Consider the following 23,061-nt stretch of genomic DNA (forward strand, 5'->3'; position numbering starts at 1 on the left):
TTCATCTTCTGAATAAAACAATACGTTTGGAAACTGTATGGCTGTGAAATGTACAATTTTCTGCACTTGAAGAGTGTAAAATATCATTTTTTGATAGTTGAATAACTCGTCTTTCTCAGTGGTAAGTTCCGTTGTGTATAATATTAACATTCCATTGAAGCTGTGAAAGACCAGTGTTGTTGAGTGTGTGCTAATAAGCACTGTAGTTAATGGGTCCTGATGGTTGTTTATACATACAGGCTCCATGCATTGTTCACTCCTACACTTGTGTCTCACAAAGACTTCACAGTCTCAGCTTTTGCGCTCTCAGCAGCCCGTATTCAAGGAAGTGCAACATTCAGTGGGCTGTGGAAGGTTGGAACTGCTCATGGTTATTAGAGTCCATCATACAAGCTGTATTTTTGTGGGTGGGTTCTAGGTTGAAGGAGAAAGCAGGTGCGTTCCTTTGTTCTCCACCACGCAGCAGTAGAACTAGGGATTGCATGTCTATTTTCGGCATTGACTAAGTGATCTGCTGTTAGATTTAATGAGTGAATCTGCTCTCAGCTTTCGGACATTTCTTTAACAACGTATCTACTTTGTGACTTGACACAAAAAGGCTTCTGACTCAAAGACGGGGCTAAATGCCAGATGTGCCGTTCACATACTCATGTGTATTGTCCAGTGTCCGGCAGTGCCTTGTGGCCCTCTGAGCTGTGTTGACGCCAGGGCTGTATGTGTGTGCGCGTGTGGATGTGGGTGGATGAATAGGAATAGATGGGAAGGGGGCCTTTAACGCTGCTACACCCGCATAGTCATAGCTTATTACACAGTGAAACTCTTCGCTGGACCAGAGGTAAAGCAACATAGATGTATTCTCTCCTTCAGCTTTGAAAGAGTTTGTACTTTAACAACACTGTAGTTTATTATTGTCTGGTTCTGCCTGGTGTAATGTGTTTGGTGTGGCTAGTTAGGGAGGTGACAGACAGGGGGAAGGGCGGCCAGTCTGAATCGACAGCCTTGGTTGCTCCTGATCTCCTGCACTGCTTTGTCTCAGTGCTTCAGAGAAGTGAATGTAGTTCTGAAAGCTGATCCACTGGTCGGCTTATAAGGACAGAAAGCTATTAGAGCGAGACAGGACACGCTTTAGTGAGTTATGTGTTTACATGCCATTATGCCGACCAAAGGTCACCTCTGAAGAAGTTGAAAATGTGTGTGCGCTATTGTGTTTACATTGCTGGATGTACTCTATAACCTATTCTAGGGATTATAAAGTTTATTTAAACATTTTACACACCTTTGTTTTGGCATATGACGCTTGCCTACATAAAATATTTTCCACTTTGGTAGGCACCCAAGTTTGCTTTAAAACATTTCCAGGAGATGCAGTGGTGCAAGTGGGCAGGCAACTGGAAATCTCGCCTACCAGGACAGGTAGGGGTGTGTTTGTGTACATTTTCATCCGTGTTGAGGGGGAGATGGAAAAGAAAGCAGTAGCGCTCAGTTTTCGCAATGATCTATGTTTAGAAATGTAGGTTTCTTTCAAATCTTACTACATTTTTGACAGGAAACTTGGCCCTATGATTTGCCAGAATTGCAGGAAAGATGCTGTAAACATTGACAAATACAAGCTTTTAAATCATTTTAAGCAAAGTACAGTGGAACAGTGAAGTGTGGAAACTCTTGGTGCGATACTATCTCAGTGTTCATCATGGCTACGCAGTCCACAGGAGCACAGGAAGAGGATGCCTGTGATTTCCTCTTTAAAATCATCTTCATTGGAGACAGCAATGTGGGAAAGACTTGCGTCATCCACAGCTTCAAGTCTGGAGAGTTTAAAGATAAACACCACAACACTATTGGTGTAGATTTCACTGTGCATTCCATGGACATAGATGGAAAGAAAGTGAAGGTGAGTCCACTGCATTGTTACTGTCCTCAAAAAACAACAACAGATAATTAGTGATGAAGTCTATTCAAATGCAAATTGATTTCATGGTTGACCATAGAATGACCAAAACAAGTAGTATTAAATACTGAAGCTTTTTCAGGCAAAACTAAAATGTATTTGGCCATACACTCTTGCAAATTTCCAACAACTACTCTGTTACTTCTGTTTATCAGTAAATGATGATGTGGGTTCCAGATATGGGGCATATTGTAACACGTCCTGACTAAATAATACCATGGATACAATACATACCATGGATGTTTGTGGAAAGACATTTTTTCTGTTGAATCTGGTTTCCTGACCTTGCCACAGATAGGCTGTTGCACTAATTTTCCAAATATGTGGGCTATTTCCAGTTAGTCTGTAATTCATTAAAGGCCCGAGCTTTCTGGCTAATCAGCAACACTGTTCTGTTCCTGCAGTATAATGTGAGTCAAATGCTGCACTGTTGTTGTATATTGTAGTGTTTTGGAGTGTCAAATCTATACTGTGCAGCAATTACACACGTGGACAAAATTGTTGGTACCCCTCGGTTAATGAAAAAAAAAACACAATGGTCGCAGAAAATACAATGGTCACAGAAATAACTTGAATCTGACAAAAGTAATAATAAATAAAAATTCTATGAAAATTAACCAATGAAAATCCGACATTGATTTTTAACTTCTTGATACAACAGAATTATTTTAAAAAGTAAACTCATTAAACAGGCCTGGACAAAAATGATGGTACCCCTGAAAATAATGTGACCAAAGGGACATGTTAAATCAAGGTGTGTCCACTAATTAGCATCACAGGTGTCTACAATCTTGTAATCAGTCAGTGGGCCTATATATAGGGCTACATATAGTCACTGTGCTGTTTGGTGACATGGTGTGTACCACATTCAACATGGACCAGAGGAAGCGAAAGAAAAAAGAAAAACCATCTCCAAGCAGCTTGGTGTTCTACAGTTGCACATGTTATTCAGAAATGTAAGATCCATGGGACTGTAGCCAAACTCCCTGGATGTGGCCGCAGGAGGAAAATTTATGACAAATCAAAGAGACGATAATAATGAATGGTAACAAAAGAGCTCAGAAAAACGTCTAAAGAGATTAAAGGGGAACTTCAAGCTCAAGGAACATCAGTGTCAGATCGGATCATCTGTCGTTGTTTGAGCTAAAGTAGACTTCATGGGAGACGACCAAGGAGGACACCATTGTTGAAAACAAATCATAAAAAAGCCAGACTGGAATTTGGCAAACTACACGCTGACAAGCCCCAAAGCTTCTGGGAAAATATCCTATGGACAGATGAGACAAAAATGGAACTTTTTGCCAAGGCACATCAGCTCTATGTTCACAGATGGAAAAAAGAAGCATATCAAGAAAAAAACACTGTCCCTACTGTAAAACATGAACGATGCTCTGTTATGTTCTGGGGCTGCTTTGCTGCATCTGGCACAGGGTGTCTTGAATCTGTGCAGGGTACAATGAAATCTCAAGACTATCAAGGGATTCTAGAGAGAAATGTGCTGCCCAGTGTCAGACAGCTTGGTCTCAGTCGCAGGTCATGGGTCTTTCAACAGGATAATAAATGCTTAAAACTCCCAAGAATGGCTAAGAGCAAAACATTGGACTATTCTATTGCCTCAAAAAGTTGTGCAAAGTTAAGGGTACCATAATTTCTGTCCAGGCCTGTTTCATTAGTTTGTTTTTTTTTATAACTCTGTTGAAGCACGGTTGAAAAGTAATGTCTGACTTTCATTGGTTAATTTTCATAGCATTTTTATTGATTACTTTCATCAGATTCAAGTTATTTCTGTGACCATTATGGGTTTTTTCTTTCATTAACCGAGAGGTACCAACAATTTTGTCCAAGTGTGTACTTGCCAGCACTAATGTTAATGCATCTAATTCTGCTGCATCTGTATAAAAAGATCTGTGCTTTTCCGCAGATGCAAATATGGGACACGGCTGGGCAGGAGCGTTTTCGCACCATCACACAGAGTTACTATCGCAGTGCTCATGGGGCTATGATTGCTTATGACCTGACACGTCGCTCCACCTTTGACTCACTATCTCACTGGATACATGCTGTAGAGCAGTATGGAGCAGCAAATGTAGTCTTTGTTCTTATAGGTATGTGTACATGCTGAACATTACCTCAGATGTTCTCATCACGGTTTTTCGTATGAGAATGCATTACTATAACTACTACTCCCCTACTACTATAGTACTGCATCTCAAAAAATGAGAATACAGTGGGGAAAAGTTTTTTTTCTTTTATATTTGTTTATCATGTTTTATATTCATTCACACACACTATATATACATACACGCAGTGGCAAATTTCAAGCCTTTAGAAAAAAAGGAAACAAAAAACCTAAAGTCATCATGTGGCATTGCTGAGATGTTATTGACGCCCAGGCTGCTTTTGACCGTGGTCTTGAACTCCTCTGTATTGCTGGGTCGGGTGTTTCTCTTCTTCCTTTCAACAATTCAGGCCTGGAGAGTCTGCTGGTAAATCAAGCACAGTAATATCATGGTCAGCAAACCTTTTTGTAGTAGTTTTGGCACTATGAACATGTGCTAAGTCCTGCTGGAAAAGGCAGCATTTCCATTAAGCTTGTCAGCAGATAGAAGCTCTAAAATCTCCTGGTAGCCGGCTGTGTTGACTTTAGACTTGATGAAACTAAAATTTAGACTTGTTTAAAAAAAAAAAAAAAAAAAAAAAAAAAAAAAAAAGTGCACTAAAACCAGCACCTCAGAAATGTTTTTCTGGATGAATGCAGTCCGCATAGGAGCGTTCCAACATAGTGTAAAGCCTTCCCAGAAGAGTAGGGCCCCATGGTGCAGGGGGATCCCTAAAATCCTCATCTGTGGACTTATTACTAACAAAGATCATATGCCAGCAATTAAACTCCTTGAATTTTAGAAGAAACATTGGATGAGCAGGAGTCTTTTGGACATTCAGAGCTGGTCTTCCTGGACTGCATATCATTTTGAATGGAGATTTTCTATTAAAAGGAAAATACAGTTTACAATTGCAAATATTTGTAGATGGAATTACTGACTTCCCAGGCCTTTTGATCTTGATCAAATCAGTACAGCTTGTTGAATAATTCAAGCATCTCATCTTTATTCCCTCTTTTTCCTCTTCTCTTAAGGTAATAAATGTGACTTGGATCGTCAGCGACAGGTGCTATTTGAGGATGCCTGTACACTGGCAGAACAGACAGGGGCCTTGGCAGCCCTGGAGACATCTGCCAAAGAAAACCACAATGTACAAGAGGCCTTTGAGCTAATGGCAAGGGAACTAATAGTGAGAAATGGAGGCATAGTCCATCAGGAAGTCCAGTTAGACACTCCAAATCTTCTCTTTTCTGACGGTCACCCAATAGAAGAAGTAGAGCCCCTAAAGAAGTCATGTGACTGCTGAAATGATGTGGTTCTGAGGATAGCAACCCCTCCCTTTTTTTTGCATTAACCACATTAATACATGGAACACTGATCTGAGACCAGCACCTAGGAGAAGAAACATCTAAAGATTCACTCTACTTACACTGACATTTCAAGGTGACAGGCTATGGCATGTTGCAGTCAGTGTACAAGGAATCATGTTTGTGTTTACTTTATTGACTTATGAATGAACAACTACAGCAATATTCCACCTGTTAATGGATGTAAAATAAAGTGAAGACTGAGAATTATTGGTGAAATGGTTGTGAATATTCAGTAAAACAGACGCCAAATTCTTACGATGACATTTATTTTGCACGAGAGCAAGCAATAACCATATCAAATTTAAAAACAGCAGACATACAATATTTATCTGATAAGAATTATCTCTTTTTTAAAATATACAAATAATGCATTGTGAATAACATCACATGACTGAGCATAAGATATGTAACATTTTGCATACAATTTTAAAAGCTTAAAAAAAATAAGTAAAACTCCACAACCTGCAAAACTGATAAAAAAAAGCTGCATTATGGCATTATGACAGTGTTGACACAAAATGGTAAACCTGATGTCTAATTAAAAAGACACCATAGTGAGGTGTGGCATAATATGATATAGACTACTAGTTGAACATTGAACCTGTTTGTGTTTTTCTTCTTAATGCTCCAAATAATATGGCTTATTTGTGATATACTATAAAAAATATTTTAAGCTACTCAATGTCCTATATTATATATTAGTTACAGTCAAAGTTGGTCAGGATCTGCATTAGCTGACCTAGAAGTGTACTGCAACATTTGACCTGCCCACCTATCCAGTGCGTGAGGTAATCAATCTTAGTATGTCTGATAAGCCTCTGGTTTATTCCAGTGGCCAGCCCTCTTGCTGAAAGACCAGCTCCACAGCCTCTTGTACATCATGAACCACAAAGGAGGGCTGGGTCAAACTGGGGTCAAAGCGGAAGTCCCGATGCCCATGGAAGATACGTTGCTCGGTCACTGTCTGGTCAGGGGGCAGGTCCTGCTGGTCTCGGCTGTAAACGCCTGTGCAGACCAGGATGGAGCTACAGCCCTCTGGCAGACAATGCTCATACGAGCCCCCGACCATCACCTTACCAGAGTTTTTAGCATCATCGACTGTTTCATATTGCATATCACCTGCTACCTGACCAGCTGAGCCTCCCCGAGCCTGCACCTGAGCCCTGGCATGGTGTGTTGACTGTAGGTAGCGGTTATAGAGGTTTGCACCATAAATGTCAGCCATTGGGTTGTCCCTGCAAGAGAAATGTATGTGTTTGAGGATTACATCAACAAAGGTCTATGGAGAGACAAAGCTAGCCTCATATATGGACTATCCCTCACCATGGCATAAAGACATAACTCACCCAATGGCATAAAGTCTCTGTACAGGTTCTGTCCAGCCCAGACTCTCTGCCTGCTGTCTGATCAGCAGCTCAGCGTAGTTGTAAGTTACCACACTGGGCTTCCCAATCAAGGCTTCATAGTGCAAGTCATGACCTGTAATCTTCTTATAGAGGCTCTCCAGACAAACTAGAAACATCCCATGACCAAATCTAAAATGCAGAATAATAGAAATATTAGATTAATATTAGAATCATTACAATCATTAGTATAATTGAAAGCATTGGGACAACAGTAGTTATGTTCATGCTGTTTAAGACAGAATTTAGTTACTATAAAAGAAAATCTATCCATACATAAACACAAAAAAAGAACTAACCGGGGGTTCTTTGCCTCCGCCATCCACAATAAATCCATATTGCAAGCCAACACAGGAATATGTGGATAATGCAAGGATGTCACAGGGTTTCCTGGTCTTCCATTAGTCAAGAGAACATCCACAATTAACTGTAGATTAGTCTCCCACCTGATTGGCTCACCAAAGAGAACAACAGCTGAAAATGAAAGTGTTTTATGAAGCCATGTGGAAGCAGACATGAAGGCAAATAGAATGTGAAACTTTAGTTCACTTTAGTCCAAAGCAATGGCACATACCTTCAATTGGTGGCAATTTCTTGGAAGGGGAAACCTAAAGTGTTGAAGAGATATTTGCATGTTCAAATACAGTATGAAGGAACACATACACTGCCGAAAAGTAAGAGTTCCTTCCAACAAATGTGAACTCACCACATTTTTGGGTCTGCGATTGTGATCCACAACATCCAGAAGAGGGTATGCCTTTCGGAGCATATCTATGGTGACAACATTTTGAAAGCCCAGACTATAGACAATTTTGTTAAAGTCAAATGTGACAAAAAATACCAACATTCAGTCATCAAATATGCTTATAACTGTATCTTCAGTCATTTCAACAGATGCCTATGAAGCATATGCGCATGCCCCCTTTAAATGCCTATGTCTGGTCTCCATGTTCTTGAATTCTTTGTATATGTACCCATAAATCAACCAATATGCATATGCAACATGTCAATTTACACTGAGATGTTTTGTTATATACAGCAGCATAAGTAAAAAATAAACATTGGCTTAGAGGATACTTGTGTGCAACTTCCAAGACTGGGCCCTGTCCAGACACCAGCACACACATCTTGTGGAACTGATTGAAGACCCGCAAAGGACTGTGGGACAACATAACCTGGTCTGGTGATACCTGGGGAAAAAACAAACAAACAAACACCTCTTAGACAAACATACTTTATTGTATTTGCCTCACTTTAATGGAAGTCGCTCTGGACAGCATCAGCCATACTGATGGAAGAGGTAAAAGACTCACCTCTACTTCTAGAAGATGAGATAATTGTTCAGCTTTGGTCTGTCGCATACTGTTCCCTGCATTGGTCACAAACACCACAGGGACTTTATACTTTCCATTTCCATCCACCAATTTCCTAAAGCACTGCTTAGCTGCCGGAATGGGCGTTCTTCCACGGACCAGGACCCCATCGATGTCGAAGAGCAGCCCAAATGAGTTGGGTCCACACTGGGAAAGGTTTACAGAAAGAGAGTCAGACTGTTTTGTCTAAGAAAGTCAAACCGTGCTGCTGGTGGACAACAGAATTAGAATATTGCAAACAACCAGCATGCCAATATATCAACAAATGACTGCTATCAATTGGTTTGAAGATCAAACATGTCCCTCAGTAGAAAGACACTGAAGTCTCTTGTGAAAAATAGCTATAGTCATGCTACAGGCATAGGATTCTGGCACAAATCTTGTGTACAGTCAACTGCTATTGAACAGTACAGGACCCTGTACAAGTATAAGAGATTTCTACAAGAAAGTGATGTTAGTGTTTTACAAGTACACCAACACAGTACACAGCACAGTATATGCACTATAGTTTCACTTTCTCTTTGTAAGAGACAACATGGTATAAATGACATTGAAACACACAACGCATCCCTCATTGTATATCTAAGCTTTATGTATATGTACCATGTCATTTCAGAGGGCTACACTGGGGGAAGGGAATCAGGTGAAAGGCCATATGAGCATATCTTGCCCCTTGCCCCAAGTTTCAGCCAGCTCTTTCTAGTTTTGCCCTCCGGTAGTGCTAACTCAACAACGTTGACCATGATCCCTGCCAACAAGAAGATGTCTTAATATAGACACCAAAAACAACACGTTTTCACCAATTCCCGTTAAGTCGTTACTGGCCATCATACTAAATAAAAAAATAAAAAAAACAACAATAACATTTAGCTAATTGCTACAGCCAACAAAACATGTAGCTAAAGGGTCAACTTACACTGCTGGTGCGCCGGATTTGCGCTGAACCGGTTAGCGACGTTTTCCTGAATTGTAGGGCTCTCCATCCCAGTTTAAGCACGCTGAACCGAGGAAAGAACTCAGCCATCCCTTCGTTTTGGAGTGATATGCCTTAACACAACACAAGAGCCAGCTAACTACCTTCCGCTTTCCTGAGTGTGACCCTTCATAGGTATCTGTGGACTACTGGCTTGGCTAACGAGCGTTAGCTATCTAGCTACAGAACATCTGTAAACAATAAATAACGCAGTAATATTATTTGGAGGAAACAAGCGACCTGGCCCTGATCGAAGTATTAACGGTATATTATAAAACACAAATGTAACGGAATAACTCTAAAACCTGAATAAAGCCAACTTTTAGCTATGCTACACAAAATAGGCTGCGTTAAATAACAATAGTCTTCTGCCGGCCGGCTAATTCAACCGCTACCCACTTTGCTCTGCGCATAAGCTGCGCAATGTTGACGCATAGATAATACTTAGTAACATCTTCCGGATTCAAGCAAACAAAAGCACGAATTTCAGCCCTTTTAAAAGGTAACAAACTGTGGAAATTGTTTGATAAAATGTTTTGTAGCTACAGAACTTTAAAAGCAGAAAACTGAAGCCTCGATTAAAATGTGCAAAGCCAGAAAGCTTGGGTTGCAGTACGGGTCGCAGTCCAAGTTTCTGGTTTGAATTTAGCGGCCCACCTTAAACGGTGCCGTGGCGAGGCAGAGTGGAACTGCTGCACATTTAAGGTGGACTGGGACATTTCTAACAGGCTGTTTATGATTGCAACGTTTCTGGACTGAACTGCAGGTTTGTCAGCTTTCAGTAAACAGTTTCTTAGTCAGCCAGCTAGCTTTTAAAGACGGTGTATTAATACTAAAAAAGGATCGTCCAGCTTTTGATCAGTGCTGCTCTGCTCTGCTCGCTTTATCTGTTCAAATTTCCCTCCGTCGCCGCGGAGCCGCTTGACAACCGCCGCTCAACAAGTGACGGTTAATGTGACCCGTCCCGTTTCACTTAGCCGTTTACCCTGCTTGACTTTCCTTTGCATTATTAAATGTATGACATCTGCTCTTATCCATGTAGTTTGACTACAAACTCTAGATTGTAGCAATAATTAACCACGTTCCTGACCTGTGATTGTGTTTTGTGTGTGTGTGTATATACCTGAAATGGCGGATTCAGATCTATAGTGTATTTTTTTTTTTTTTAAATATAACTGAAAAACAGCAGCGTATTTACATACTGTATGTGTTGTTTGTTTGTTTGTTTGTTTGTTTGTTTGTTTGTTTTTTCAGGCAGTAAACTGAGAGATGGACTCTCCTCCCCAGCATGCCAGAGAGAGGTATGTGGTGGCTACTGCAGCCTGACTCCTTCCTCTGAGACACTCCTCACATGTAGCTACTACAGAAATGCCCATTGCCTTTTTAACTTGTTCTGTGGTGAACAAAAAGTCCTGCCTTAGTTATTTTGTGCTATAAAAGCTTAAAGTCTCTTCACTGCATTTCCCAAAATCTTTACCTTTACTAAATTTTACCTCCATCCTGCAACAAATCACCTTTATATTGCACCCTTTAGTTTTTGTATCGAGCAGCGTTCTGTCTAGCCCTTCTCAGGCTGGGAATACATATGGTTTGTAACAACATGGGGATGCTAGATTATCTATAAATGGGGTCCTAACCGTTTTTGTTGTTGTTGTTGTTGTTGTTGCTCATCTCCTCTGTGGATTAGCTGTGAGGCAGAGCAGGAGGTGGACTCTCCGCTGCCCCCCATCTCTGAGCGCCTGGCCTATCTGCGTCCATCTCGTGCGCTGCTGGAGTTCTATAGGCAGAAAGTGGCCCAGTTTGATGGGGAACATGATGACCTGCTGCAGCTGCTAGAAAAGTACAGGAGCACTACAGAGGACCAGGTAGGCTATTGCAGTTAGAACAGGAACTTGTGTACAAAATGGATGTGGGCATGTGTGTTATGTTCTGAAATATCAGTTGAAATCTGAAGGTAGATTTCTCGCACAGTAAACTGCAATATTTTTGTGTGTGTGTGTTTGTGAAAAATATTGTGTTTTTTTATAGCACAAGCTGCAGTGGGAGGTGCGTCAGCGAGAAGAGGAGATAGCGGAGTTGCAGAAAGCTCTGAGTGACATGCAGGTCTACCTCTTTCAGGAGCGAGAGCAAGCTCTCCGCCTGTATGCAGAGAACGACCGCCTTAAGATCAAGTGAGATTTTTCTACTCCTGTCTGTCAGAGATACAGTTGTTGTGCACTGTGTAGTTGTTGAGAGAATCCATGGCTATGAAGCATTACTAATTAGTCAGTGTTTAGGAAAAGGGTCAAAGAGTCATTCAAAATGGAGCTTCACACTTAAAGATGCGTGTTGATGTCTGTGTTGTATCAATAACAGCAGATAATTGGTTAGTTGTTTAGATTCAACCAATATTTATACTAAAATTAAACAAAAATATCTTCATTTTGATTCATTGCATTCTTTGTGACTCATTGCATTCTTTTATGCAAATAAATATTACAAGTGAACTCATACATTTGTGTGAAATTGTCATGGGCAGGTATGTACATGAAAAACATGGAATATCCACCCTGGCCTGTGATTTTTGTATATCGTTGCATCCCTAGTTCAAAGTAAAGCAGCCAAAGTGAAAGATTTAGTATTAAGGTCTGCTGCTTTGCCTCCCAGGGAACTTGAAGACCGGAAGAAGATTCAGCATCTTTTGGCCCTTGTGGGTCCAGATGTAGGCGAGATCACCTATTTCCACAGAGAGCCTCCACACAAGGTTTGAAAATATATATATTTTTAGGGTTTTCTACAGTTAAAGCTAAAACAGTGTAATAAATAAATATATACATAAAAAGAATAATGGATAATATATTTTAATGATATATTAAAATGTGTTTTTTTTTTTTTTTTGTTTTTTTTTTTTTTTTTAGGTCACTATTCCTCAAAAGAAGCTCCAACACAGATCACAAGAGTATGGAAAAACAGCAAAACCAATGCCTGGATCAGTTCAAGGTTTGTGTTCCTTAGACTGTTTTGTATTTTCAGGATTTGTCTTAGGAGGATGCTGGAGCTAATGGAAAAATCCTTAAAGTCAGAGGAATTGACTAATTGGATTATGAACATATTAAGGACTCTTAAAGAAAATCTGTGGAGCAGAAATTGAGCTTCTTCTTATCTCCTCCAATCATCTTATCTGTTGGGATTAATTTCATGTGCTGTTCTAAGAATTGCCTCAGTTCACCATTTTGCTTTATTGTCATCTAGAGGGAAGCAAGAGGCTGTCCAAAAATGAAGGAAATGACACAAAATCAGAGCAGTACAAGAAAGATAACCAGACATTGTTGCTACAGGTGTGTATATTTAATTGAAGAATGGCTTTTTTTTTATTACAGGCTATGCTGTGGTATTCCATGCAGGAAACGCATTGTTTTACCCAACTTTGTTATGCACTTTATTATCTTTAAAGGAATGGTTTTGTAAGTTTTCCTACCACAATAGTACAAAAAAAATGAATGGTGCATGCTGTGCTTGCATTTTCCAGGTGGAGGCACTACAGGCACAGCTAGAAGAGCAAACACGGCTGTCTAAAGAGCAGGTAGAGTCCCTGCTGGAGGACAGGCGAATTCACACAGAGGAGAGACAAGTCCAGCATCAGAGAGACCAAGAGAGAATTACTGCACTCACTGAGAAGTAACTCTATTTTTCTAAAATCTATCCTCTGCTACACACTTCTGTTTAATTGGACATTGCATTGTAATATCTCCAGGGTTAGACAGAATACTTTGAAAAAGTTCTGATGGCTGACTGCAGAAGGCGCTGCCCTAAATTATATATGAAAATGTAACATTCAGAATACACTTATAATACAACATTTTAGTCAGCTGGGAAAATTCTATTGCTATTCTATTCATTCTTAATTCTATTATCATCATGCTTAATGAAAAATGTGGAAAGTTTGGAAATCCTTAAAGAAATATCCACTGCTGCTCCAATAATTTCTGCCACATTTTCTCATTATGTCAGTAAACAATTTCTAAGGAGCTTTTGAGTTTGACACTGAGATAAATAGTGTGATCAGCACAGTGATTTATCAGTCTGCTCATGCTTCTGCAGGAAATTGAGTATTTACCAAGAAGTCTCAGTATTTCCTCTTCAGGGTCTAATGGGCACTAAAGTTTAATTGATAAATGATTTAAAATAGTTAGAGTATTGTTGTCTCTTTGTTTCATTAGTAATAAATGTTGCAATACTGCTGATTCAAAACGGAGCATGAGCTGAATACAAAATCCTTGTGTGTTCTGAATACTAAACATCTCACTATATATATATATATATATATATATATATATTTTTTTTTTTTTTTATTCTTTTTTTTTATTATTATTATTATTATTTTTTTTTTTTTAATTCTTTTTTTTTATTATTATTATTTTTTTTTTTGATGTCCTTTCCTCTCCATTTCCCATGCAGACTCCAGCGCACACAAAACCTACTTTATGAAAGCACCAGAGACTTCCTGCAACTCAAGTTTGAAAGTCGTGGGCGTGAGAAGAGGTGGATGGTGGAGAAGGACAGGCTATTAAGAGACCTGGACTCCTGCCAGGAAAGGCTAAAGGACTTCCCAGATCATCCAGGACCCTCTGCAGCCCCATTGCTCCTCACACAGCCTGCCCCAGAGAGCAGCCAGATGCATAGAGACGAGATCAGAGTAAGATCAAAGAAAAATATCATCTTCTGCACCCATCCCAACTTCTGTAATCATCAGTAGCCCATGAATTATTACATCCCTCTTTGGTTTAATATTGTTCGATATAACAGCAAGCGGTACCTACAGGAAACTGTAGATCTAATAATGTAGCATTATTGTGGTCAGTGAATGACCTCAGATGCTCTAATGTCTCTTCTTAGGCTCTACAAGAGGAGCTAAAGCAAGCCCATAAGCTGGCAGACATGTACAGAGAGCAGTGTGTTGGGCTAGAGACAGACATGGCACAAATCCGAGAGGAAGGGGATGTAGGCCGAGAAATCTTTAAGGTAAGTTGATCTTGAAACTTTTATGGTTTTGCGGTTCATTTAGGAGCCTTTACATTGCATACGTGTGTGTGTGTGTGTGTGTGTGTGTGTGTGTGTGTGTGTGTGTGTGTGTGTGTGTGTGTGTGTGTGTGTGTGTGTGTGTGTGTGTGTGTGTGTGTGTGTGTGTGTGTGTGTGTGTAGGAGCGCTCAGACAAAATAGCCAAGCGTCTTCAGTTAATGACCCAGCGTTATGAGGCTTTAGAAAAGAGACGAGCTATGGAGGTGGAGGGCTTCAAAACCGACATCAAACACCTGCGACAGAAACTCAAAGATGTGGAGAAGCAGCTCTTTAAGGTGTCTTAACCTTTCTACCAAATTACTCAAAGTGTAATTTTGTGCATAACCACACTTTCAGTTCCTCTTAAACTGCCTTGCATTAAAATGGATTGCCGCTTGTTCATTTGGTTGTTTAAGGACATTAGTAATTTGAGTAAAAATTCTTAAATGAAAAAAAAAAATTTTGTACTAGCTTTTTTTTTTTTAATTTTTAAGCTTTTCCCAACAGAAAATCTAAATAAGATGCTTAAATAGAAAAACAAGGTGTTCTTGACACCCAGCTGTTAAGTTTTATAGCAGGTATTAATCTGTTTTTGTTTTTAGGTGACTCTTAATGTGGGACCAGATCAAGACTTGGCCATCCTGCATGAAGTCCGACAGTCGAATGCCCGCACCAAAAAAATCCAGGGGGAACTAAAAACTCTGAAAGCAAAGATATATGGACTGGAAAATGAACTGCGAATCAGCTGATTCCTACAGTTGTTTCTAAGTGTATGACCTGTTGGAGCCGTTTAACAAGAAATATTTATTAATAAATATATTAGGTTTTATCAATAATGTCAGTTACACCATTTGTAGCTGTGGTCCTCAGTCAGTTAATTATTGCACAATATCTGCATTTCACATTCTGTGTACTGGGACCAGATAGATTGAAGGACTCTGCAGCAATCTGAGGGTGTATTTATTTTGTTAATGTCCAAATGCTGGCAATAATATTAATTCTGATTGATGATTTTAATTAAAACTGAATTTAGTTTTTACTGGCATATGAGACTTTTTTTTCTTCTCCAAGGAGCCTATCATTCTCTGTGGTAATTTCTGCAATGTTAGGAAAGGTCATCAGCATTTCCAATATCGAAAGTGTGAATGAATGTGCAGGTTTATGGATTTACCTATAGAAATGAGAGAAACAGCCCCACCTTGTGGGTTAATATTGCATGGTTCTGGTTTTGACCAGATAAAAAATGACTGGAAACAGATAATAAGTTGTGTATATGTATATATTAAGTCAGTGGAGCTATGGGTGGATCTCATTGGTTCATTAGGGACGTCTCATTTTTATTTGGCTATGGAAACTTTTGGAAACACGAAGCACATTTGCTGCTTTCAAAAATATAGGCATTGGCCTAATTATGAGAACTAGAACGTGCTGCCACTAGCTTCTCCAGTCTAGTTGTTAGACTCTTTTTGGATGCACTTATTATCCAGGTTATTATCCTGCTGTACATAATGCTCTCATTTTCATCTTCAGCTTTTTTTGTGTGAGCTGTTTGCTTTCAGAAATTACTGTTATTTAATCTATTATTCTCACTATCAGTAAAATGTTGTTAGTGCCACTTGCTGCAACATAAGCTCAAATTAAGTGTTTGTATTAAATTCTAACACTATTAAACAGACAAAATACTAAAACACAGACAAGACAAAGTGTTTTTTGGGGAGTTTTTTGGTTTCATTATTATTATTTTTTTCAGTTCTTTTAACATAACAATACTGAAATGCTTGAGATAAACACAAGAACACACACAAAGTACACAAATGTACTACACAATGTGGTACTTTGCTTGGACTAGCTTGTACTTGGTCCACCACCAAAATGACCACGTCACTGTCACAAACTAGTTTTGTCTCAATTCAAGTAGACACATTTTAACAAAAAGAAATAATTCCCTAATGAAGAGTTTTATGCCTGTAAATTAAGACAACTGACATTTATATTGCACCAGAGCACAGAATGTACCGTTGGTATAATATGGCAATGATAGTCATGGACTCATATTCAATACTTGTTTCATAAGACAAAATGCATCCACTAAAAGAAAAGCATTAACGAACATAACCTCAAATTAACATTTAAGTAACGTTAAGCTGTAACAGGCATAAAAATGTAGCAGCAAAAGGGATTTTTAAAGCTGCACTCTGCACGTACCCATAATATCAAAACCGTTATGGCTTCCACCACTTTTTCATTAAAAAAAAAAAAAAAAAAAAAAAAAAACATTTAATTTTGCTCCTGAGTATCTGAGGTACAAAGTGCATTGTCAGTCCATCTTAGATTAAAAAATAAGAATATAAACATTGGAGTGGTAGTGTTTAGGCTTTGGCCTTTTTCTGTGGTAGTGCGGTGGGAATTCTTCCTAAAGGCTTGCAACAGTCTTGGCCGTCTCTTGGCTGTTCTTTCTTTCTTCCATCTGGCTCAGTGTTGTCTCATCGTTGAAAATGATTATTTCCAAGCCTAGTTTATCCATTATCACTTCTGGATTAGCAGAGTAGTGATCGCTACCAGCACTGTTGCACATTAGATTCTACAGGTAGAATTGGGCCATTTTTAGCACTGTACCAATAACTTCAGTAACCCTTTCAAGATGAGCAGCTTGCATACAACTACAAGTTCTGATAACCGCTGATATTGGACAATATCATTTTACGCTGATAATTAAATTTCTCCAGTCATTTTTGCTCCTCTCTCTGTGATTAACTGGTTTATAAAAAGGCTTGTATGTGTTATGTTATCCCTGTGCTAAATTTAAGACCAAATTTCCCAGCTGTCTTACATTTCTTTAACAGATCGTCCTTTTAAATTCCAGCGAAGCTATGTCCAAAATAAAGACTCTAATTATTGGTGCATTATTGGCAAGAGCTATTGATTAAAATGCAGGTTGTTTATACTGACCATGTCAATGATCTGCCGACCAAAATATAGATCAGGCCCTATTTAAAATGAACTAGTAATGTTCACTCTCTCTATACATAAAATAGCAATATATAATTGTTATTTTCTCTGTAATACGGATGTAAAAATCAACAATGCTATCATTCTCCTATGTCTACTGCATCTTTCAGGTCATAGTCATTGTGCAAAGCACTCAACCCCACTGACCCATTCTAGCATGTGGTGTACACTAGTTCTGTGGTCAGATCATGTAGTTTTTCTTAAGGACCTCCAGGTACTGCTGGGTGGCTCTGCTCAACGGGTCCTGCTGCTCCAGGTTCAGGTTTAAATTCAGATTTTTCTGAGACCCAGAGGCAGAACCTACTGGAGACATCCGGGCTGAGCCGCCCTCCAGCTCAGTTGTGGCTAAGAGCAAGAATCAGAAAAGGAAGGGATGTGTTTAATGTTATTCAATTCCAGTCTGTTGTGTTGAAGGTAGTAAAATTGTACACAGCATTGTACATCAGCAGAACTCACCACAGTCCAACTCCTTTGATATGTTTTTCTCTAGTTCAGACTGCATCTACATGGAGGGGGAGGGGGCAAAATTGAGTTAATATTGCACAATTTATAAAACCTTTAAATATAACCTAAATTTTTTATGAAAAGGTTTAGGCTGAAAGATTTTATTGCTAGAGGCTAGATGAACGATGTGCTAAACAAATGGTCAAAAATCCATAAAAGCAATGTTAGCAAAAATGTATTTCAAGATAAATGTGTGCAGCTTTTAGTTTGATATGATTAGTTTTTACCTTAGTTTTAAAATGGATCTCAATACAGGCCATAACATATTAAGCATCAACATAAAGTTTCAAGTACATTATATGGAAACAGTGCCTTTGATGAAATAGATTTATTTTTAAAACCGATCAATGTTAAATAATAGAAATAAAAATAGTGTTTGAACCAGTCACAAATTAAATACATTTTAAAAATGAGTGATGAATTTACTAATCCTAGGATAACTAATCCTATCCTGGCAGTAATATGCAGCCGACCTGGCGAAGCAACTTCCAAATAAATAATTCTGCAAAAAGTCAAATGCACATTATTACTAACCCCAGATGCAACTGATCAGCCAAGACATGCTTGCTCTCTGACCTGTGCTTCTTTAGTGTAGAACAAGTGATGCTAGGCTAGGATAACAGTGCTAACAAACACTGGTCTAAGACAGTCACCAATCTCAGCTTGGTAAATACAGCTTTATTTGTTTTTAATAAACTTGTTAAAAAAAGCTAAATAAAATGTTGCTTTTTGATGGATTTTAAAGAAACAAATTATCTATTAAAAAGCCATGAGATACCTAGAATGTTCACTGTAAAAAAAAAATATTTTTTCATAAAATAAGTCGTACCTAAAACACATTAATTTGTCTGTGCAAGAAAAAAAATTTAACTTTGGATGCACAAATTACAAGACTTTTTGAGGAATGTATTAACAAAGAAGAAATTTCTGACCGCCTACATCCAGTGTGTGTTAACCATGTTAGCCTAAGATCTCTCATTCAAAACTAAAGACGCAAACTTCAGACACCAAACATGTGTAACCATTTATTGTGCTCCACTCTGAAAAGTTGACTTGAATGAACTGCCTATTTGAGGCTGTGCCATAACATTCTGTTTTGGGGGGCGGGGTCAGGTAATTAAAAAAGGTTAGGCAGTGAGAAAGGACTGCACGCCAGTGATCTACACAGAACTACACACCTGCTTATGAATCAGGCTGAAGAGAAGAGAGGTGAGAGACAGACTTTTGAGCTAGGAGCTGAAGGAGCAAGAAACAGAAGAGGTTATATGTGCACAGTCCCTCTATGGGAAACTTTAGAAACAAGGAAATGACAGAAATAGATGGGAGTAAGTGTTAAAAAGCGAAAGAGTAAAGCTTTGAGTTGAAGATGTTAAAAAGAGTAGGAAAGTTTTTGTGTTTATGGGACTTGAGAAGATATAATTATATAATAAACTGGCTAGCCAAGAAATTTCTGCTTTGTTTCTGGATGGTTGCTGTCTCTAATGAAACTGTGAAAATTACAATGCTTCCAAATGGTGAAAAAGCCCATCGAAAACCATACCTACAGTGGTTAAACATTGACCGCCTACTACAGCTCACCTTTGCCAGGTACGCCTCTACACGATTGCTCTGTGGCTCCACTACAGACCCCAGCAGAGGAGATCCCAGGCCCAGGCTTCTGTTAAGGGGTCCCAGAGAGGCCCCATATGCCCCCACAGAACCTAAAGATGCTGCATCCAGTGCTGGACCTGCCAGACTGCCATTCATGATGCTGCTGGTGAGCAGAGACTTGCTGCGATGTCTCTCACTCAGTAGCTTAGTGTTGGCCTCCGCTAGCCGCTCATTAGATCTGACAAAGGAACATCAGTAAAAATAATGTCAATAGAGACAAATGGGACAAAGATGCAGATAACATTAATGATGATAAACCTGATCTTGGATTGCTAAGCATGACAGGTAGGCATGACCTACCACTTGGGTATGAGTATTAGTTAAGTTGTATTGCCTAGTTAAGAACTCCTTAAAGACACAATTGGTCACAATCGTTTTTTGCAGTGGGGAAGGTTTACACGCAGTCAATTCATGCAGGTGGTCTCTCAATTCAAATCTGTTTAAATAGCGCTTTTCACAACGAATGTTGTCACAATGCAATTTTACAGAGATCAACAGAGATCAAACCAATGACAACAGTGCCAGGAAAAACAGTCCTCAAAAGAATAACAACCTTGAGAGAAACCAAGATTCAAAAGTGAAAACCAAGAGGAACTCATAATTGTTCAGATAGAGTAAGACCATAGAAGATCCTGTTAAAACATAATCCTCATGGTCATGAGGATCATTTTGAGATATTGGGAAGGGTTTTCATTATTTAAAAGTATCTTATTGCATTTCCACTATAACCAGTTTAAATCCTGACACTCGACTCATGTAATGACCAGGTGTAAAAAGGCTCACTTTCACACGCATAGTAGAGCAAAGTTCTCAAGTGTTGTGTGCCCAGTGTGTCAGACTGTGTCAGACTGATGAAACCACTGTAAAACAGAGAAAAGATTTTCAACAGATGTCTGAGCTATACCTCTCCAGTTTGGCAGCAAGGCTCTTCCTGAGCCTCAGCTCCTCTGTGTATAGCTGTCTGTAGCGTTCAAGCTCTGTGCGACTGGAGTCTCTCTGCACAAGGCTGTCCTGCTGGTTGCTGCGCACACGACTCAGCTCACCCTCCAGCTCTTTAATGCGCTGCTCCAGTTGAGTTCTCTGACTGGCCTCATTAGCTGACTTTATCTGCTCCAAAGCCTCCTGAGATGCTGCCTGCGTCTGGAAACAAATCACAGCAGGCGATCACCATTGTTTCATTGGTGGTTCATGGTTAATTTCAGGTAATTGTATAGCTTACATGGATTGTTTACTAGGGATGACCCGATCCAATGTTAAAGATGAGAATCTGAGCCGATCAAGGCATATGGTAATGGTAACTGTATTAAGGCTGGTCCAATTCTGACCTCTTTGTATGGCCATTTTAACCCCACTGCGCTCTATTTACATGTCTCATAGATGCGACGAATGGGCATTATGCACAAGCCAGTGAGGTACATTTGTTTTCATACCTCAACAAGCAACAAGTTCTATGTGCTAAACTCTATATTTCCTTTGCCCTATACCTGCAGAAAGAGGTTGACCTCCTCCAGTTTGTGGCGTATCTCCTGTCTGGCCCTCTCCTCGGTCTCTCTGCGATATTGCTCAGCTTGGCTCTGGTCCATGAGCCCAGACTCCACTTGTCTTCGCAGACCTGTTACCTCCTCCTCCAGCTGCCGCTTGCTGCGCTCCAGACGCTCGTGATTGCGGCTCAGGCTTTTCAGTGAGCCAAGCTGCTCCTTCAGCTGCCTGTTCACCTCCTCCAGCCTGGAGCAGCGTGAAGCCTCCCTCTCCAACTGCACCTGGAGCTCATCCACCTGTGGCGTGGAAGGAAAGGCAAAAGGGGAGGATAAAAAAGATGAGCAGAAGAAAAATATAGAATTGTAGTTGGAGATAGGACAGGAAATGGAAAAGAAGGGAGGGGTCAAAATGAGTCTAAGAGAAATCAGAAAAACACTCCCCATGTACAGAATAATATTTTAGATGTGAAAACACTTTGAACTCTCAAGAAATTAAACATCTTTGATAATAAGTAGCGCAGTGCCAGTGATAACATACTTTAGTCTTCATCCTGCTGATGGCTCCTTCTGCCTCACTATGTCTATGGCCCAACTCTCCTCTCAGACTGCCAAGAGGAGAACCCAGCTCTCCTCCCTCCTGCTCTCGCAGCTTCTTCTTAGCTGTCTTCACCAAAGTTCGCAACCTAACACACAGACATGTTAAATGAAACCTATCTAACATACACACATACACGTACAATCAGTTTCCATACATACAAAATTAAATAAAAGATAAGGTATGACCATTGGTTTACAAATTGGTCTTGCAAGTCTTTCAAGAAATTGTTCTACTACAGCGTAACTACTGTTTAGATCTGGTGTGCCATGAAATATGGTACAGATTAAGTACAAATTAGGGTTTCAGTGTCAGCACTCACCACAGCATAGCACTAAACCACCTAGTGCACCTAATACACCACCACGCTGGCAAGGCAGGGACTACATAGTCAAACACGTCTGCAGCTGGATCTCTCAGCACTGCGAGGGTGTGCAGAAAGGATTAAAGTGTCACCTGTACATTTCTTTCTGTAGCTCAGTGTTTCTCTTCATCTCCTGGTCCAGCCGAGTATCCACAGCTTTCTTCTGCTCAGCTATCTTCTTGGCCTTCTTCTTCTCCAACTCCATCTGGCGTATACAGAGAGCAGAAGAAATGGTTATATTATACTCTATAAATACAGTAAATACAACAACAGAAAAGCAGCATGCCCAGATGCCATTCCAGGACAGGTCCTGAAAGCATGCGCCAACAAGCTGGCTGCCACCTTCACTGGTATCACTGGTACAATCATATTCCCTGTCCAAAAGACAACACATATGTTGCTCAATTACATAACAGTACATGTTGATTACACTTGTTTTTGGTATATTTAGTCTTTCGGCTTGCTACGTGTGGGTGTGCCTGTGACGTTTCTGTATGAAAATGAAGCAAAAGAACAAGCTGGAAGCAGGCAATCGTATTAATTAGGACGTTTATGTTTAACCAATGGTATTTTAATTGAATTCTGGAAATCCAGATAAAGTTGTTATAAGCTTTTCCTTCATGGTTGAAAAGTGTTTATGCAAATGAGTACATACAAGCGCCACTCACAGAACAAAGTTAAACTCGATATGGTGAGGCTGCACCACGTGCATGTAGCAGCTCTCTTCACTCAGATTAAGGCGAAGTGGTAAGTGGACACATACTATGAGGACTGTATATTTAATGATTAATACAGTATGCACTTTAAATTCTGTACATTCATCTCTACATTCTCTGATTTGATGCTTACTGACTATGCACACATTGCTGTTCATTATTTTACACCAAGTTAATATGAAGTCCTGAAAATTAATCATTTTAAATATTTTATTTTCAGAAATAAGGATGTATGTCCACAGGGCCACTAGATTCAATAGACATTTTTTAACATTTAACTGAACCCTAAACAAAGTGTGCCTATTTGACACAGTACCTGACTGCTAAGCTCTCCTTTCTCCTTCTCCAGCTCAGCAAGGCGGAGTCCAATCCGTGAGCGGCTCTTTAGTTCCTCCTCCCACAGAGCCTTTGAGTCCTGGGCATTGTGGGATAGCATACTCTGCTTCTGCATCTGAAAAAGTCCAGAAACAGTCAAAGGTGTTTCACATTTTTAAACAATGTTTAGAAAGATATCTTTCTACATAATAATGGTTTATAATTT

The 23,061-nt window shown here is 39.6% G+C and overlaps 4 protein-coding genes across 15 annotated transcripts in view; 2 read left to right on the forward strand and 2 right to left on the reverse strand.

Annotated features, from left to right (window-relative positions):
• Positions 1 to 74: 74 nt before the first annotated feature.
• rab19 (RAB19, member RAS oncogene family) lies at positions 75 to 5,624 on the forward strand. 5 transcript variants are annotated; one of them, XM_072671988.1, is made up of 5 exons: positions 75 to 121; positions 1,330 to 1,413; positions 1,703 to 1,891; positions 3,870 to 4,053; positions 5,082 to 5,624. In XM_072671988.1, the coding sequence occupies exons 2-5, from the start codon at positions 1,363 to 1,365 to the stop codon at positions 5,351 to 5,353; spliced, it is 696 nt and encodes a 231-aa protein (XP_072528089.1). In that variant the 5' UTR covers positions 75 to 121; positions 1,330 to 1,362; the 3' UTR covers positions 5,354 to 5,624. The 5 variants fall into 5 exon arrangements, with proteins under 5 accessions (XP_072528089.1, XP_072528075.1, XP_072528080.1 ...); XM_072671974.1 differs by lacking the exon at positions 75 to 121 and adding an exon at positions 718 to 835 and having other exon boundaries at positions 1,629 to 1,891; XM_072671979.1 differs by lacking the exon at positions 75 to 121 and adding an exon at positions 765 to 835.
• Positions 5,625 to 5,685: 61 nt separating this feature from the next.
• Positions 5,686 to 9,580, reverse strand: hdhd5 (haloacid dehalogenase like hydrolase domain containing 5). Its single transcript, XM_072671942.1, has 8 exons — positions 9,110 to 9,580; positions 8,134 to 8,340; positions 7,898 to 8,010; positions 7,527 to 7,620; positions 7,395 to 7,428; positions 7,120 to 7,294; positions 6,764 to 6,952; positions 5,686 to 6,652 (listed from the first exon to the last, which is right to left on the reverse strand). The coding sequence occupies exons 1-8, from the start codon at positions 9,215 to 9,217 to the stop codon at positions 6,241 to 6,243; spliced, it is 1,332 nt and encodes a 443-aa protein (XP_072528043.1). The 5' UTR covers positions 9,218 to 9,580; the 3' UTR covers positions 5,686 to 6,240.
• Positions 9,581 to 9,630: 50 nt separating this feature from the next.
• On the forward strand, positions 9,631 to 15,871 carry ccdc77 (coiled-coil domain containing 77). 3 transcript variants are annotated; one of them, XM_072671914.1, is made up of 12 exons: positions 9,631 to 9,668; positions 10,421 to 10,467; positions 10,854 to 11,031; positions 11,195 to 11,337; positions 11,813 to 11,909; positions 12,064 to 12,145; positions 12,398 to 12,483; positions 12,675 to 12,823; positions 13,604 to 13,841; positions 14,042 to 14,167; positions 14,348 to 14,500; positions 14,807 to 15,871. In XM_072671914.1, the coding sequence occupies exons 2-12, from the start codon at positions 10,436 to 10,438 to the stop codon at positions 14,951 to 14,953; spliced, it is 1,431 nt and encodes a 476-aa protein (XP_072528015.1). In that variant the 5' UTR covers positions 9,631 to 9,668; positions 10,421 to 10,435; the 3' UTR covers positions 14,954 to 15,871. The 3 variants fall into 3 exon arrangements, with proteins under 3 accessions (XP_072528015.1, XP_072528032.1, XP_072528024.1); XM_072671931.1 differs by having other exon boundaries at positions 14,381 to 14,500; XM_072671923.1 differs by lacking the exon at positions 9,631 to 9,668 and adding an exon at positions 9,778 to 9,932.
• Positions 15,872 to 15,891: 20 nt separating this feature from the next.
• The window catches only part of ankrd26 (ankyrin repeat domain containing 26), a 28,420-nt gene continuing 21,250 nt past the window's right edge, over positions 15,892 to 23,061 (reverse strand). For 4 of the 6 annotated variants that reach the window (XM_072671872.1, XM_072671879.1, XM_072671903.1 and 1 more), the window contains exons 36-43: positions 22,837 to 22,971; positions 21,897 to 22,009; positions 21,384 to 21,528; positions 20,852 to 21,142; positions 20,272 to 20,507; positions 19,296 to 19,545; positions 17,670 to 17,715; positions 15,893 to 17,558 (exon numbers count right to left, since the gene is read on the reverse strand). In XM_072671872.1, coding sequence (XP_072527973.1) covers positions 17,395 to 17,558; positions 17,670 to 17,715; positions 19,296 to 19,545; positions 20,272 to 20,507; positions 20,852 to 21,142; positions 21,384 to 21,528; positions 21,897 to 22,009; positions 22,837 to 22,971 — 1,380 coding nt within the window. In that variant the 3' untranslated portion in view covers positions 15,893 to 17,394. Of the gene's footprint in view, positions 17,559 to 17,669; positions 17,716 to 18,895; positions 18,954 to 19,295; positions 19,546 to 20,271; positions 20,508 to 20,851; positions 21,143 to 21,383; positions 21,529 to 21,896; positions 22,010 to 22,836; positions 22,972 to 23,061 lie in introns of all 6 variants that reach the window. The other 2 variants (XR_011978927.1, XM_072671864.1) reach the window with 2 other exon arrangements.

Source organism: Salminus brasiliensis, chromosome 2 (assembly GCF_030463535.1).
Source record: "Salminus brasiliensis chromosome 2, fSalBra1.hap2, whole genome shotgun sequence".
Lineage (NCBI taxonomy): Eukaryota > Metazoa > Chordata > Actinopteri > Characiformes > Bryconidae > Salminus > Salminus brasiliensis.